Source organism: Neophocaena asiaeorientalis, unplaced genomic scaffold (assembly GCF_003031525.2).
Source record: "Neophocaena asiaeorientalis asiaeorientalis breed wild unplaced genomic scaffold, Neophocaena_asiaeorientalis_V1.1 scaffold521, whole genome shotgun sequence".
NCBI classification, from domain to species: Eukaryota; Metazoa; Chordata; class Mammalia; order Artiodactyla; family Phocoenidae; genus Neophocaena; species Neophocaena asiaeorientalis.
Window position 1 is genome coordinate 31,895 of NW_020174712.1, and position 15,548 is coordinate 47,442.

General features: G+C 55.9%; 2 protein-coding genes across 4 annotated transcripts; both read right to left on the minus strand.

Annotated features, from left to right (window-relative positions):
• Window positions 1-405: 405 nt before the first annotated feature.
• On the minus strand, window positions 406-2,352 carry LOC112409726 (uncharacterized). Its single transcript, XM_024760030.1, has 3 exons — window positions 1,821-2,352; window positions 1,000-1,234; window positions 406-670 (listed from the first exon to the last, which is right to left on the minus strand). The coding sequence occupies exons 1-3, from the start codon at window positions 2,026-2,028 to the stop codon at window positions 430-432; spliced, it is 684 nt and encodes a 227-aa protein (XP_024615798.1). The 5' UTR covers window positions 2,029-2,352; the 3' UTR covers window positions 406-429.
• Window positions 2,353-2,426: 74 nt separating this feature from the next.
• On the minus strand, window positions 2,427-15,400 carry CLN8 (CLN8 transmembrane ER and ERGIC protein). 3 transcript variants are annotated; one of them, XM_024760029.1, is made up of 4 exons: window positions 15,212-15,400; window positions 11,133-11,756; window positions 4,685-5,028; window positions 2,427-3,525 (listed from the first exon to the last, which is right to left on the minus strand). In XM_024760029.1, the coding sequence occupies exons 2-3, from the start codon at window positions 11,739-11,741 to the stop codon at window positions 4,729-4,731; spliced, it is 909 nt and encodes a 302-aa protein (XP_024615797.1). In that variant the 5' UTR covers window positions 11,742-11,756; window positions 15,212-15,400; the 3' UTR covers window positions 2,427-3,525; window positions 4,685-4,728. The 3 variants fall into 3 exon arrangements, with proteins under 3 accessions (XP_024615797.1, XP_024615795.1, XP_024615794.1); XM_024760027.1 differs by lacking the exon at window positions 2,427-3,525 and adding an exon at window positions 3,532-4,154; XM_024760026.1 differs by lacking the exon at window positions 2,427-3,525 and having other exon boundaries at window positions 3,532-5,028.
• Window positions 15,401-15,548: the final 148 nt, after the last annotated feature.

A 15,548-nucleotide genomic window follows, 5' to 3' on the forward strand; every position in this document is an offset into this window, starting at 1 on the left:
AGAGGGTGCCGAGTCCCGCGCCACCGCCGTCTCCCCTCCGTCAACGAAGATGCTTTTGACAAAGGTCAGCAGGGCTTCCCTGGGGGCGCAGTGGTTGAGAATCTGCCTGCTAATGCAGGGGACGCGGGTTCGAGCCCTGGTCTGGGAAGATGCCACATGCCGCGGAGCAACTGGGCCCGTGAGCCACAACTACTGAGCCTGCGCGTCTGGAGCCCGTGCTCCGCAAGAGAGGCCGCAATAGTGAGAGTCCCGTGCAACGTGATGAAGAGTGACCTCCGCTTGCCACAACTAGAGAAAGCCCTCGCACAGAAACGAAGACCCAACACAGCCATAAATAAATAAATAAATTTTTAAAAGCCAAGCATTAAAAAAAAAAAAAAAAAGGTCAGCAGCTTCAGACTGGAAACATCCTCTCTTGAGGGCTAACTGTCACAGGCTGTTCATCTGAACCCAAATGAAAGACCACGAGCAGGTGGGATGAAAAGGTTCAAGGTTCGCATTTCTGTAACTGGGCCTCCTGTGGGGATGGGGACTCCAGGGCAGAAAGTCCTTCTCACCTGACAGGCGATCCAGAGGGGGCGGGGCGGGCCGGGCCGGCAGCGCAGAGATGCAACCGGAGACGCCTGCTTCCCGGGCCTTAGGCTTGTCCCCGTGACAAGGGTGGGGGAACCTGTGGGCGTCAAAACTGCGTGTTAGGCAGAAAGGACGCAGGAAGGGGTGATGGCTTCCTGCTCCAGGCTTACCCTCCTTGGCAGAAGACATGCACCCCCAGGACCCCTCCCACCCTCCCAAGCCCACCTCATAGCTGGGGGCGCTGAGGGGTGAGGGGGCTGCAAACCCAGCCGGCAAAGGACGAACTGATGAAGGTTAACCCACTGTTGGATAACTGGCTCCAAATTAAAGTGTAAACCATCATTTTCAGTGAATGTGGTGTTTTTCTGAGCTTTTTTTTTTTTTAAAGTGAATACATGTTTCATTTTGAGACAATCAAGCAATTACCGGAAGATGGAAAATGAGAGTCCTGGCGTGGCTGGCCTTGAACTTTCTGAAGCTTGACTTTCTGCACAAAATCCGTGAAGGCTCCAACATTCCGGGCTCTTGGTCTGTCTTGTGCGGAAATAAAATCTCTGGAGTGGACCAAATAGGCTCCGTATTTCTTGGAAAAGAGCTGAGGGTGATCTCGATACAAACCAAAGAAACTGTGGCTGAAATGTGCCCCCTTCCAACTGTGGTTCTGTTTGAAATACAAGTAAATATTATGAAGTTTACAAAGTAAAAGTTTTCTAGTAGAATGTCAACAGGGCACTTCCAGATTAGAAGACTTGACCTTCAACACCTTTCTTTAATAACTGAGGATTTTAATGCTGGGTTAATTTTGGGAAACTATTGACTTGGGGGGTTGGGGGCCACAGGGAGAAAAGGCTGAGGTCACGGGGACCCAGTGACTCAGCCCCGGCTGTTTCAGCAGGTCACCGCAGACCTGCAGGCTGGGAGCGCAGGGTCAGGGTGGAGGCAGATTCGACGCAGCTTCACCTGGGAGGGGGAAGGGGGGGGACACGCTCTCCGTTCGTGTCCTGTCAGGGCACTGATCCCATCACGGGACCACACCCTCATGACCTAGTCACCTGCCGCCGGCGCCACCTCCTGACACCGTCACGCTGGGGGTCAGGATGCCAGCATGTGAATTGGGGGGGCAGGGGGAGGGTACACAGACGCACAGAGAACACCCACAGGCCTCCACAGGCCAGCACCTGACACTGCAACCGCACGACAGTAAGAGGGAAATACACACATACAGTGAGAGAGGAGTGAGTTCTCACCGTGGGCCCCCCGGGGCAGAAAGTTAGAAGCGGCTCCCACGGCCCTTCCCATCATGTGGGACGGGGTGTCACGGTGCAGCTTCCTTGCTCTGCGTAGCTGGGTTCGGCCGGGCTGCGGGGAGAGCTGCAGGCCCCGGACGGGCAGGGTCTGCTCCAGAGCACTCAGAGGAAGAAAACAGATTTCTGAGATTTCCACTTTACTAAACATGACCTGGCAAGACAATGTGTACCGTATAGTCTAGTTACTGAAAAACGGGAAGATTTATTTAAAAAGAGAAACGTTGAATTAATAAACTCTCCCATTAGAGCAGAAGTTTAGTAAAGATACAGGTAAACTGAAAGCATCCACATGCATCCATGAAGGGGTGGGCATCACTCGGGGTTTATTTTGGGTGTCAACCTCACTCTTACAACTAGAAACGAGTCTGACCTTTGGGGACGCTGGCTCACCTGGCATCCAGTCCCCTCCTCCCGTGGCCGCTGCCCCCAGCGCGGGGCTCCAGCCGGCCACGTGGGGAACTCCGTCGCAAAGGGCCAGATGAGGGTGAGCCCAGGGCCTGAGGAGGGAGGAGCCTAAGGGCGCCTGAGACAGGTCCCCTGCTTTGCTGCTTTCAACACTCTGAAGTACGTGACAGCCATTCCAGCCCATCACCCCATCACCTGACCGGCCCTGACGCAGACACGGGTGCTGCAGACAAGGCTGCCTGGCCCCCCAGGGGCGCCCAGCCTCTCGCCCAAACCGGAGACCCCAGCCCTGCCCCGGGAGAGTCGCCCGCGGCCCCGGCCTTCCAGGTGCCAGAGCCGGGCCGCCGCTCCCACTTCCTAACTTTCTAACTGCCCTTCCCGGTGGACCCCCGTACCTGCCCGCTGATGCCGCCGCGGCCTCGCTCACCAGCGGCCGGGCATCTGTCCCGCGGGGCTGCGGTAACTGGACGGACACCGCAGTGCTCCAGTGCTCTGCGTACGCGGATGCAGCTGGGTCTGGTGGCCAGGGTCAGCCGGGGCCTGCCGCTTGCTTTCTGTGCTCGTAGACGCAGTCTACGGGCCTCGGCTTTAAAGTCAGGGCGTGGCCGCTGACCGCCTGCGCCACCTCGTAGCCCCAGGCCCCAGCTCTAAATGGGATCGACGGTGCCTACTTCCTAGAGCTGTTCGTGCCAGGAACCGAGGAGCCCTCGGTGGCCAGCGCGGCGCCTGGGAAAACCCAGCGGTCCGCAGCAGGGACAGCTGGCGGAGCCGCATTGATCAGAAAGACGGGGTCTGAGGAGGGCCAGGGGCCGACACCCCCCTGCACACCCCCCGACATCTCTCTCTATGGCCTCATCCCGTCCGTGCACGGGCTGGGCGGAGCCCGCAAAGCACCCACAGCCCGGAAGGCAGCACCTGTCTGGGCAGCGAAGGTGCCTGGATGCTGGATCACAAGCCTCAAAAGGCCCTTTCTGACCAAACGCCCCTGCCTCTGCGGTCCTCACGGGAAGTCGGGTCGGGATGGAGGCAAAAGCACCTTCACTGAGATGAAGGATGTAGAGACTGAGCCCAGGGAAAGTCAAATTCCCAGTGAGGGTTACGTAAAAATTAAGTATTTTATACCTTAAGCTGAGTTCACACCTTGAGCACGTGAAGATTTATCATCACAGTTGTATCACCGAGACAGAAAACCTCCACAGCAATGTGAACAGTGTTGAAAGAACGGACATGCATTCGGGTTCTGTAAACATCGGTTACTTTATTAAAGTTCTGACCGGCTGGAAACACAGCCAGCTCCCCCCCCGCCCACCACCACCGCTTGCGGACGGGAGAGCGGGCGGCAGGTGCCCGGGGTCTTCAGCGAGGGAGAGAGAAGTCTCAGCAGGGACACCGTTTGCTGGATGTTTCTAGGATTGAAACACTTCTCAAAATGACACAAGCAGGTATCACATCTCCTGACCTACGTACAGTCAAGTCACAGTACCAGAAATCAGCACACACCCTTCTGAGGGGCCAAGTTACAGACCAAGCACAAGGTACACGTGATTCTCACGACCAACAAATGTGTTTTTCAAAAACAGTTCAAGGGCACTTTCAGTAAATACGAGATTTTCATTTTAATTGCCCACTCATGGCAAGAATAAGATGTCAGTACGTATTCTTCAGTAAAATTGCGGGTCGGCGTGTAGATTCCACCCGGGCCCCACACGGTAAAGGTGGTGCCCGGGCTCGTCACCGGGAGGTGAGGAGGGGGCCCTGCAGCCGGGCACTCCAAGGGGCCAGGTCCACCCACAGCTCGCAGGGAGAGTGACCAATGCCCCGACTTGAAACCTAGAGACACACCAACCAGGGGGTAGGGTCTGGCGAAACCTACAGAGAGACACCAACCAGGGGGTTAGGTAGGGTCTGGCGGGGCACCTGTTTGAAACTTAGTTAAAAACAGCTCTAAAATCTAGACAAATCTGATTACTAACACCTCTCTTAATGTGTCAACAGAGAAACACAAACGGAAACAAAACTCTTCGCCGTATGAGCTTCCCTGGTGAGAAGACCCCTCCGCCTCCCCCAGCCGCAAGCCAGGCCGATGCTCCGCGCTCACCACGAGATGGCGCTGCGGAGACGCGGCTTACATCTCAGCCCTGGGAATGTCAGCAGGGTAAGGGACCGGATTATGTTCTCGTGGGACAGTTCTCTCCAACTAAAAATAACGGGGCTGTTGAATAAGACGCACACACGCTTTAGTGCGACCCGTCCACGCGGGCCCTCCTTGGGGCGACGGCGCACACAGGCCAAGCTCGCGGGAATGAGCACATCGAGCCGTGATGTCACCACGGCGGGACTCTGTCCCCGAGGCGCGCTCAGGTGTAGGTACTCGGCGCCACGTGGAAGTCAGTACTCACGCGGCCTGGGGTCGGCGCCGCGGGGACAGTCGGGGCCGAGGCCGCTACCTCGTCTTCTTCGGCGGCGCCGGCCCGTTGGGGCGGCCGGGCGCGAAGTTCCAGTCCACAGGGTTGAGCAGCTGCTGCGTCTTCTTGCGGGTCCAGTAGGGGTTGATGAGGACCGTGAGGAGGCCCAGCCCGACCACGAAGAGCGCCCAGTGCGGCGGGAAGAGGCTGCGGGCCAGGCTGTCCCAGTGGCCCAGGCACACCCACCACATGTGGTAGGTGAGGACCATGCGGCAGTGGAACAGGTGGACCATCAGCCACTGGTTCAGCCTCCAGAGCAGCGAGTCCGCACAGCCGGCCTGCGGGCAGAGCGGGGTCAGGGCGGGCTGACTCGGGCTCACAGCGCCACGCCCTGTCCCCGCCCCCTCCCGGCCCCGCCCAGCCGCCCGCAGACCCACCCAGCGCGGGCCTCCTGCTGGTCTGCGCCCCCGGAAGGAAAGTTCACACCTTCTAAGCTCACCTCCAGCGCTTCTTCCCTCGACCGACCGTGCACCGTGCACACATCGAGCAACTAACTACCTAACTACCCAACTACCCAACGCTGACCCAGTGAAGCTGGAAGACACGCTGGTCGTGTCCAATCAGGCTCGCCGGGCCCCGGGGGCAAACGCTCTCAGAGGAGACAAGCTCAGGATGAGATGTGTGTCCTCACTTCTTTGTTTTTCGGTATTTTTACCCCAGTAGACCTTGGACACAAGCCCAAATGGACTTGCCTTAAAATTATTCTAAATTCACATTAAAGCTAGCTGTAGCTAAAACCAAACAGGGAACTTGAAAATGCTATACAGCAGACTGTGGGCACAGAGGCGGGACATTGTGGCGGGGACGTCAGCACCTGGACAGCCCGGCACCAGGACAACAGGTACCAGGACAGCCCACACACCTCAGACCCGTGAGCTTGTGCACACCGGCCTCTCCCCGCTGCGTTCTGCCCGGGCTGGAGCATCCTCCTGGGCAGCTCCCCGCCCCGACACCGCCTCCCCAGGGTAGGGGCACGTCTGGCACTTGCAAGAGGAAAGGGGGCAGTGGGGAGGGGCCGGGAAGGTGGGGACGCCTCGCCAGGCAGCAGCCCGGTGACGCTGGGAACGGGCATGGCCTCACTGCGGCCACACCTGCGGAGCCACAGGGGGACACAGCAACTGACCTCTGGAGTGACGACATTTTAAAAGAGAAAGAAAGGGGAATTCCCTGGCGGCCCGGTGGTTAGGACTCTGCGCTCTCACTGCCGAGGGCACGGGTTCAATCCCTGGTCGGGGGACTAAGATCCTGCAAAAAGAACCCAGCCTCCTGCCTGGATGATCCGCCTCTGGGCGACCCAGAGGTCTGCAAGGCAGGGAGGCAAGTAAACGAAGGAGATGACGGACCTCACTTCTTCGACTTTTTTATATACATTTCCCCTCCTTCTGGGAACGAGACCATCACCGCAGAGGGACTTGAAAGGAGTCTTGGATGAAACGAGGCACGTTATCGTTATTATGTGCTTGGATGGAAAACACTCAGAAGACGTTACATCTTCCCTGCTTGAATGCATCCACAGATTTAGTCCAAATAAGAGGATACATCAGTATTTTTGTCAACTTGTAACAACTTTAAGTAAAGCCACTCATGCAGTGGAGTAAATGCACGAGAGCAAGGAGGGCTGAAGGTGCCTCAGCAAATAATGAGATACGATGATGCTTCAGAAATAACAGATAAACAATGCAAAACGCAGAAGTGAATAAAATACAGGGAGAGTTGGCACTGGGCGGCGTTTCGAACCCCCAGGGAAAGGATGGATAATGTAATTCCATTAGGATCCTTGCTCACCTCCTGGGAAAATCCAGTTGGATCTTACTTAAAAATACTTTCCAAATGGACTAAATCTAAATGTTTAAAAGGAAAAGAAAACCATAGAGTACTAGGGAAAAAACCACAGTTTTACAGAAATAGTTTTGTACTCATTGCATGGGTAGGCATTCTCCACGTTATGCTAGAATCATGACTTATACAAGTAAAATTCCTTGAACTGTGCAATTAGACAAAAAAACAATGTTTCTCAAACGCAAAAACACTTGCGGTTTGAGGTTCTCAATGATAGATTCCTCACGTGGGAAAGATTTAGCCCTTGCTCTGGCCTGAAGGACGTTAAATGTACAACTGTAGAGTGGGAAGGTGAGCTAAGTGTGTCTTGGGGTGAACATACAAACTGCAGAGTAAGCTACATGTGCTTGGGGGCCGGGGCGCTGCTCACCCTTCCAACCTTGCAGGCACTGGCCAGCAAGCCGTCTTCGTTCCACTTGCTGCTTCCTTCAAAGTTCACAAGATGTACTCCTTTCCATTATCTTGCCCACTTACTAAAAGCAGCCATCCTAAATTCCTAATATTCATACCAGAAGCATGAACTTCTACTCATACAGTAATTACATTAAGTTCAGAAAACTCCAAGCTTGAGAAGTGAGCATTTTTGGTCCTACTCAGACACTGAAATTTTTGGGTTCAACATCACCAAATGCTTTGAGAAAAGCAGGGTCAGTAACAAAGTGAGACTTAACCGTGCAAAGGTTACTTTGTATAGCTGGGGTCCCAGCAGGTAGTGTTCCTGGTGTATACTTATTTACACATAAATTGACTGTTTTTTATACCACGTCATTTGCATCTGGACTAGTGTCTCCGTGGATGAATCATGTTTAGATGTTTGAGTGTATAATTCATTTATTATTATTTCTAAACAACATTTCAGAATCAAACTGGAGGAGGAAATGGAAGCATGAGCCCGTCTGGGGTGTAAACTACGTTAAGTTAGTGGTGACACTGGGTCCTGACATCCGTCTGTATCTCATCATATCAGACCCCGATGGTGAGGATTCCTGGACCCTGATGCCCAACAAGCAAGAACTTGGCAGCTTTATGAAAAGCTTAAAGGATTTCAACGTTTTACACGGCGTTTACTCACAAGGTTCAGTAGTATTTGAACTAGACCAAGACCAGGGCTGTGTAGGCACACGGGCCCTGGGCTGTCTTAGCCGAGGGGACAGCTTTGCCGTGGAGACACGGGCCGCGTGGTGAACACGGCAATCGGGAAGAAGTGGGTTCTGGGACCACCCTTTTCCGTCCTGAACGAACGGCACCCGAACACTTTAGAGAAAACAGAAAAAACCCCAAACAAAGTGCCTCCCTCTGATGGCCGCCCCACAGCTGGGGTCTGTCTGCTTCCTGAGCAGTGGGCCCACCCGAGCTGGGGAAGGGCTTCCAGAGACCCCCGCCCAGGCGCCTGACGCGTGAGGGGCCCCAGGAGGAGGCCTGGCTGAGCAGCAGCTCACAGACAAACTCTGTCGTGACGAATCAGGGGCCCATCGAAAGGGCCCTGCACCCGGGACAGACTCGCCGAAGCGGGCAGGGACCCCAGCAGCACCCTGGGGTCAGGAAGAGACCCTCGGCCCGCAGCTTCACGCAGAAGGGGGAGGAGCTGGTTCACGTGCTCAGCCCCCCAGCTGTTTGGGGGGCTCCCTGGCCGCTGGCCCACAGTCCAGCTGGCAGAGGAGGTGGAGGCGGTGGCCTGGGCTGGTGGACACACAGCCTTGCCCCACCCAGGATCGGACGTGTACGCAGACAGGAGCCACAGCTGCCTGCCCTTCCCTGGGGAGGGAGAAAGTCAAGGGAGAACCTCCAGGGCCCTGGCTAGGCTGACTGGTGGGATCTCTCCTGGGTGAGGACAGTCACGAGGCCAGGGAGAGGCATCTGCTTCGTCTAATGCACAGACACCAACAGAGAGTCACGGAAAATGAAGAATCAGGCAAAGACGCTCCAAACCGAGGAATGAGACACATCTCCAAACCCTGCTGGAGAGCAGTCACACGATGTACCTGACAGAATTAAAGGCATCTGTCATAAGGGTGCTCGCCGAGGTCAAGAGAACACGTGGGAACAAGTGGAATGTCAACGAAGAGACAGAAATGTAAAAAAATGTACCAAACAGAAATCAAGGAGCTGAAGAATACAATATCTGAACTAAAAAACTCACTAGGGGGGACTTCCCTGGTGGTGCGGTGGTTAAGAATCCGCCCGCCAATGCAGGGGACACGGGTTCGGTCCCTGGTCTGGAAAGATCCGACATGCCGTGGAGCAACTAAGCCCGTGAGCCACAACTACTGAGTCTGCGCTCTAGAGCCTGCGAGCCACAACTACTGAGCCCGCATACCTAGAGCCTGAGCTCTGCAACAGGAGAAGCCACCGCAATAAGCCCGCACACCACAACAAAGAGTAGCCCCCGCTCGCCGCAACTAGAGAAAGTCCACGTGCAGCAACGAAAACCCAACGCAGCCAAAAATAAAAAAAACACGAAAAACAAAAAAAACTCACTAGGGAGGTCACCAAAGTAATCTACAGTCTATAGGTTCAATGCAACCCCCGCGAAAATCCCAGTGGCATTTTTAACAAAAAAAATTTTCTAAAATTCATGTGAAACCACAAAAGACCCCAATAGCCAAATCAATCTTGAGAAAAAGAACAAAGCTGGAGGCACCAGGTTTCCTGATTTCAAACGATATTACAAAGCTACAGAAATCAAAACTGCATGAACTGCCATACAAACACACAGACCAGTGGAGCAGCATCAAAAGCCTAGAAAACATCCACACAGACACGGCCAACTGATCTTCAACAGGGTGCCCAAAACTCACAGCAGGAAAGGGGTAGTCCCTTCAATCGGGTGTTGCTGGGAAAACTGGACACTCACCTGCAAAAGAATGAAACTGAACCCTTATCTCACACCTTACACAAAAATCAACTTGAAGGTGGAAATGTAAGACCCAAAACTCCTAAAAGAAAACATAGGGAAAAAGTTTCATGGCATTCGTTTTGGCAATGATTTCATGAATATGATACCAAGAACACATACAACAGAAACAAAAATAAACAATTGGGACAACATCAAACTAAAAAGCTTCTTCACAGCAAAGGAAACAATCAACAGAGTGAAAAGGCAATCTACAAAGTGGGAGAAAATATTTGCCAACCATATGTGTAATAAGAGATTAATCTTGAACATATGTAAAGAACTACAACTCAACAGTAAAAAAATAACAAAGAACCTGAGTTAAAAATGGGTTAAGGGCTTGAACAGTTTTCCAAAGACAACATACAAATGGCCAACAGATAGACGAATAAATGGTCACTGTCACCGGTCATCAGGGAAATGCAAATCAAAAGGCAGTGAGATGTCATCAGAGAAACAAAGACAACAAGCTTTGGTGAGCATGTGGAGAAAGTGGACCTCTGTGCACTGCTGGTGGGAACACACAGCGCTGCAGCCGCTGCGGGAAACAGTGGGGGCGGTTTATTTTCTAAAAACAGAGCTACCTGATGACCCAGTAAAGGAACCGAAATCAGAATGTGGAGGAGATATTAGCACCTCTACGTTCACTCACAATAACTAAGACTGAAACACCCAAGGAAGATGTGCTTCACACACGCAATGGAAACCTGTTCAGCCTGAGAAAAGAAGGAAACCCTTCAATGTGCAATGACATGGCTGGACCTTGAGGACATTCACTCAGCGAAATAAACCAGGAACAGAAGAGAAATATGGCATGAGTCCACTTATATGAGGCATCTGAAATAGTCCAGTTCCTAGAATCAAAGTGTGGATGGCAGTTGCCAGGGGCTGGAGGGAGGGGAAGCGGCGAGTTACTGACCAACAGGAGTGAAGTTTCAATCGTACAAGACGAATAAGCTCCAGAGGCCTGCTGTGCACCTGTGACTACAGCTGACGATAATGTGCTGGACACTTAAAGATTTGTGAAGAGGGCAGATCTCATGTTGGGTGTAAGATAACATAATGTGAAATAAAAATTTTAAAAGATATGTATGTAGACATATATTACTTTGTTTTTTTAAAAAAAGTATTTGAGGGGCTTCCCTGGTGGCGCAGTGGTTGAGAGTCTGCCTGCCGATGCAGGGGACACGGGTTCGTGCCCCGGTCCGGGAGGATCCCACATGCCGCGGAGCGGCTGGGCCCGTGAGCCATGGCCGCTGAGCCTGCGCGTCCGGAGCCTGTGCTCCGCAACGGGAGAGGCCACAACAGTGAGAGGCCCGTGTACCGCAAAAAAAAAAAAAAAGTATCTGAAACAAAGAAAAAGCATGTTTTCTAGGGCTTACAAATACTGCCAGTTACTGAGTAAGACACACGATCCACCGAGTCTTTTTTGCGATGGGGCAGGAAGCCTAAAAGAGTTGTTTAAAATGATTAAAATGGAATTCAACGAAAATGAGCTTCTTACGGACTGTAATACTCTAATCCAGCCTGGTAATGCTGTGACAGCACAGGCCACAAGGGACCAGCAACACGGGCATCAAGCGGGTGAAGGTGCTCACTAGCCGCTCACCTCCCGCTGCGGAGCACAGATGCCGTCTGGGGAGCGCCTACCTTTAGGAGCATCCAGGAGATGCAGGTGAAGGGCGTGCTCATCTCCAGGAGCAGCGTGATCATGGGCAGGTAGTGGCCCGCTTGGAGGTTGACCACGGAGCCGAGAAACCCGAGGAAGGCGAAGAGGTGGTGGACGGCCAGGAACCCGTCGAATGTGTGGAACAGCGCATTGGACACATGGAGCGCGAGGTTCTCAAAGAGGAAGAATCCGGTTGCCGTGGTGATGTGGAACCAGCACCAGTTCTGCTGGCCAAGCACTTTGTCGGCCTGCAGCACGGGGTCCAGCAGCAGCGCCCGTAGCCCCGCCGCGGTGCCCTGGAGGCCAAAGACTGCGCGCGTGGCCGCCAGGTTCCAGAAGACCTGCTCTCGGGCCCCCAGGGAGCGGTAGGTGGCGTTCAGGGAGGATGACAGCTGGTGGCAGGCCACGAAGACGCCCAAGTAGAAGGTGCAGCCGGCAGCCACCAGCGCCCAGCGGACCTGCCCGGAGGTGCAGTCCAGGTCAAAGACGCTGCCCGCCGGCCCGCTGCTCGGGAGGCTCATGCTGCCGACGTCGTACAGGCTGGGCCGGGGTCCACACGCTGCACCAGGCCACGGCCCCGGGACCCTCATGCGCCCATCCTCCACCTGGACAAAGAAAAGAGCCTTGACCCTCCCCTGGCTGAAAGGAGCCGGGACGCAAGGCTGCTCCAGCACCACAAAATGGATGTCAACAACTCTTCTCCTCGAGCTTATGTGTATTCAGTGACACAAAAACAGCAAGAAAACACCCGCTGGTGGGACAGGAGCACGAGAGAAAGTGACACGAGGGACGGAAGGGGCAGGCGTGGACGCGGCAGGAAACAGACACGGTCCCGACTCTCCAGTGGATGCCCCCCGTAGTGGCAGTGACAGCCCACAAAGTCCCCCAGACAGAGCACACCTAGAGGAGGATGTGCTTCCGGAACCCACGGTGGGAACACTGCCAGCCAGCGCCCCATCCAGAGCTCCTTGGACCCTCACCTACGCTGGACAGCAAGCTCCGTACTTAGGGGAGTACGTGTGTGTACATCTATGTGTGTGTGTGTGTATATATTTCTGTCTACTGTGATGCTCTGACATCGTTAAGTCCCGCCTGGCTGGGCAGAGACAACCCCCCGCCAGCCAAGGGCCCAGCCAGGAGCCCGCCTGGGACCTATGCCGACAGCCCGGCCAGGCCCGGCCTCCTCTGCCTGCCCCGCCCCCGGGGAGGTGGCCCTCCTCTGCCCGAAACACCCGGGCCGGGTGCCCGGCGGCTCGGGGCAGCCCTGTCGCCCAAAGCCTGGCAAAATCACTAAAAGCAGCCAATCGCACGTGTTCCCCCCGCCCCGCCTGCCTTTCCTCTGGGAACCCCAGTAAAGGCCGTGGCCTCAGTCTTCCCTCCGTCCTGCCCTCCGCCCCCTGGCCATCCCCCCACGTGCCCGGCGTGGCCCTGCCTCTAGGACCCGAGAGCATAACGAGCTTTGCTTTCCTCTTGTGGCCACACCTTACTGAGCCTCTCATAGCAGAATCCAGAAGCATCTGGTCCCGTATTGTGGAGCTGATGGGGGCGGGGTCAGGGGCGAATACAGGGAAGGGAGAGGGGGTCTCAGTGCTGGGCAGAAGGAAGCTGCACCATCAAGAACTTAACCCCATGCAAAGGGTCGCTGCACAAACTGGAAAGTGCCGAGAAACAGGCTCCTCCGGAAACCTCACCTTGTCCTTTCCACGAGCCTGTCACGCGGTCTGGGCGACTTCCCATTTTGCCACGACTGCATCTCTACGCTCCTGTGGAACCTCTGCCTTGAAACGGGAGGGTCCCCAAGACTCTGAAGAGCTCTGACTAAAACAATGACTCAAGCTTGCCCAGGGCGAGTGGCTGGTATAGGTGCCCCTTCACGAAGGCTGGGGGGACTCCAAGGCACTGGGACCAAAGAACAAAACAGTGGGTTCTGATCTTGGTTCCACTATTTCGGAGCTAGGAAAACAGGACTCCAGTGTCTGACTACAGGAACGAAAAATACACATAAATACAGCAGAGTGGGTGCCGGGTGCTAATATGAAGTACCTACTCCGTGCCAGGCACGTTCAGTTAGGCCGTTTAACCTGCTAAACAGGGAGTCGTACATTTCCAATGGAAAGAAGAGAGCTCAGGTTTAGTTATTTGCCTCAAATCAAGAAGCTACCCAGTGGGGCCTCGGATTGCACCATGATCAGGACTCAGAGCTCTGGGCCCAGGTGCATTAGATCACCTGCAGGTTCGTCTGTCCTTCCCACACCGAGGACGATGCCCAGGCCCTCTCCCAAGGTCCTGACTTCGCTGCCCTGGGGCGGGGCCAGGCTTGGGTGTTTCTTATGTGCCCAGGCGCTCTAAGCAAGTGCAGAACCACTGAACCGGCATGAATTCCAGTCCCCCCAGATGTAAGATCCTGTGACTCCAAGGAGGGAGGGTTTAGTGGCTTCCTCTTCCTAAAGCAGGCAGCGTCCTGAAGACCTGAGAGGCTCTTCTGTGCGCCGCAGGTGGTTTTAAATGTAAGCCAATCCAACAAACCCTGATTATCCTGGAGAGAAGGCCTGAAACAGCCCTTTTCCTCTTCCCACCAAGAGGCACAAGGAGACAGATGTGGGGTCCTGAGGGCCGGGGCAGGGCCTGAGAGGGAACGGAGAGTGGACAAGCGAGGCTACAGCACAAAGAGCCACCCGCCAGCCTCAGGCTCCGAGCACGCGGGAGAAGCCTGCTTCTGAAGCGTGGGCCCAGCCAGGGTGGAGGCCGGGGCGCAGAGCCAAGGCCCAAGGAAGAGGAAGGCTCCAAGGCCCCAGAGACCCAGGAAAAACCACCGTCATCTCAAATTCACCACCGAGAAACCTCAGCCCGGCTTCTGGGTCCTCAAGCCTTCTAGTAACCTTTCTACAGAAAGAAATGCAGGCGGGCTAAGGTCAGACGCTGAAATACTCAGCTGAGACCGATCAGTGGCTGCGGAACGCTCGGGGCCATCACAGAAACAGAAACAACTCCCTGTAAAAACCCAATGCTCGCCGCCCTTCAAACCCTATCAACTCTCCCCCATCTGGATCGCTGCTCAAACCCGCCTCGGACACACCCTCCTACACAGCCGCTTCCACAGAGCTTCTGGGCCGGCTGGTCTGGTCCAACCTGTTGCCCTGGGTCCCGAGGACACACAGGTGAGGTGGGTGACCCACTTGAGCCATGATGGGATGAGGCCAGGCCTTGGGTGGGGGTCCGCAGCAACCCAGGCGGCCCCCCCCCGGAGCCCTGCGGTGGCCCGGCTGCCCCGTGGCTAGGGGGCACCCCAGTGCGTGGCCAGGCCCTGCTCCGGAAGGCGGCACAGACCAGAGGCAGGCAGAGCTCCAGGGCTCGGCAGCCACCCACCCTGACCACACCCCTCACCCATCCCGGCACGGGGGCACTGGGTCACCCCGTTCACCCCGAGCCCAGCCCTAGGGCTTCTTCGTGTCTCCTGAGGCCGCCGTCCCCGTCCCCGCACAGCCGCAGAGCCAGGACCCCCGCTCCTCCAGTCCGGGGTCCTCGGAGCCCCGCCCCGCAGCCCCTGCGTCTCAGCTGGCCCAGACTTCAGTCAGTGAGGTCACTGATAGGGTGATGAGGGGCCGTAACGCCCCTCTCCCCCCAGGGGATAATCCCAGTGGCTCCCTCCCCGACCAGCATTCCTGGTGGCAGCCTCCGGCGGGCTTTCCTCCGCCGGGTCCTTCCTAGGCGATTTAACCTGACCTGTGCTCCCTGTTTGCTCAGGAATTACGTTTCTAACATTTTGAGAATTATACTGCGACAGTGTGTAAACATATTTTTCCAAAATTAAAATACACGCTCAACAAACAAAATTCAGAAAATATAAACAAGTCCCACAGAGAGCACGCCGTGGACGGTCTCGGCCCGTCTGCCAGTGTCCTCTCTCGGGCTCGCTGCCCGCGGGCCGGCCGGCTGCACCCCTCCCACCGCGGCCCGAACCGCGGCCTGAGCCCACGCCCGGCTCACCTGCGGGCGGAACTGCCGGAACTCTGCCCGCCCCGCCTGCAGACGGAACGACCGGACCCCCCGCCCGACCCACCTGCAGATGGGGCGACCTGAGCCTCTGCCCTGCACACCTGAGGACGGAGAGCTGGACCCCGCCCCACCACCCACAGTCCAGGCAGGGCCGCCAAGCCCCGCGGGCCGCACGCGGGGAACTCGGGGCTCCTTCGCGCCAGGACTGGGGGGCTCTCAACTCCACGAGAACACGCCGACTGGACCCGGAGACCCCGCCCCCCTGCCCGGCGCCTACCTGCGTACGGATGTGTCGTGACCGGCGCACACGTCGCCGCGCATGCGCACCCGGGGGCGGGGTCTAGCGGCGGCCGGGCGCTACCAAAGCGTTAGCCGGGGGGGCCTCGGGCTGTACCACCAGC

Excerpts from the sequence above, each read along its gene's own strand:
- LOC112409726 (XM_024760030.1), bottom strand. The coding sequence starts at position 2,028 with ATGTTTAGTAAAGTGGAAATCTCAGAAATCTGTTTTCTTCCTCTGAGT. Across the intron at positions 1,235-1,820 it reads TCTGCCCCGGGGGGCCCACG|AACCACAGTTGGAAGGGGGC; the intron begins GTGAGAACTCAC and ends TATTTCAAACAG. Across the intron at positions 671-999 it reads CTCTCATTTTCCATCTTCCG|GTTCCCCCACCCTTGTCACG; the intron begins GTAATTGCTTGA and ends TGACGCCCACAG.
- CLN8 (XM_024760029.1), bottom strand. The coding sequence starts at position 11,741 with ATGAGGGTCCCGGGGCCGTGGCCTGGTGCAGCGTGTGGACCCCGGCCC. Across the intron at positions 5,029-11,132 it reads TCTCCTGGATGCTCCTAAAG|GCCGGCTGTGCGGACTCGCT; the intron begins GTAGGCGCTCCC and ends CTCTGCCCGCAG.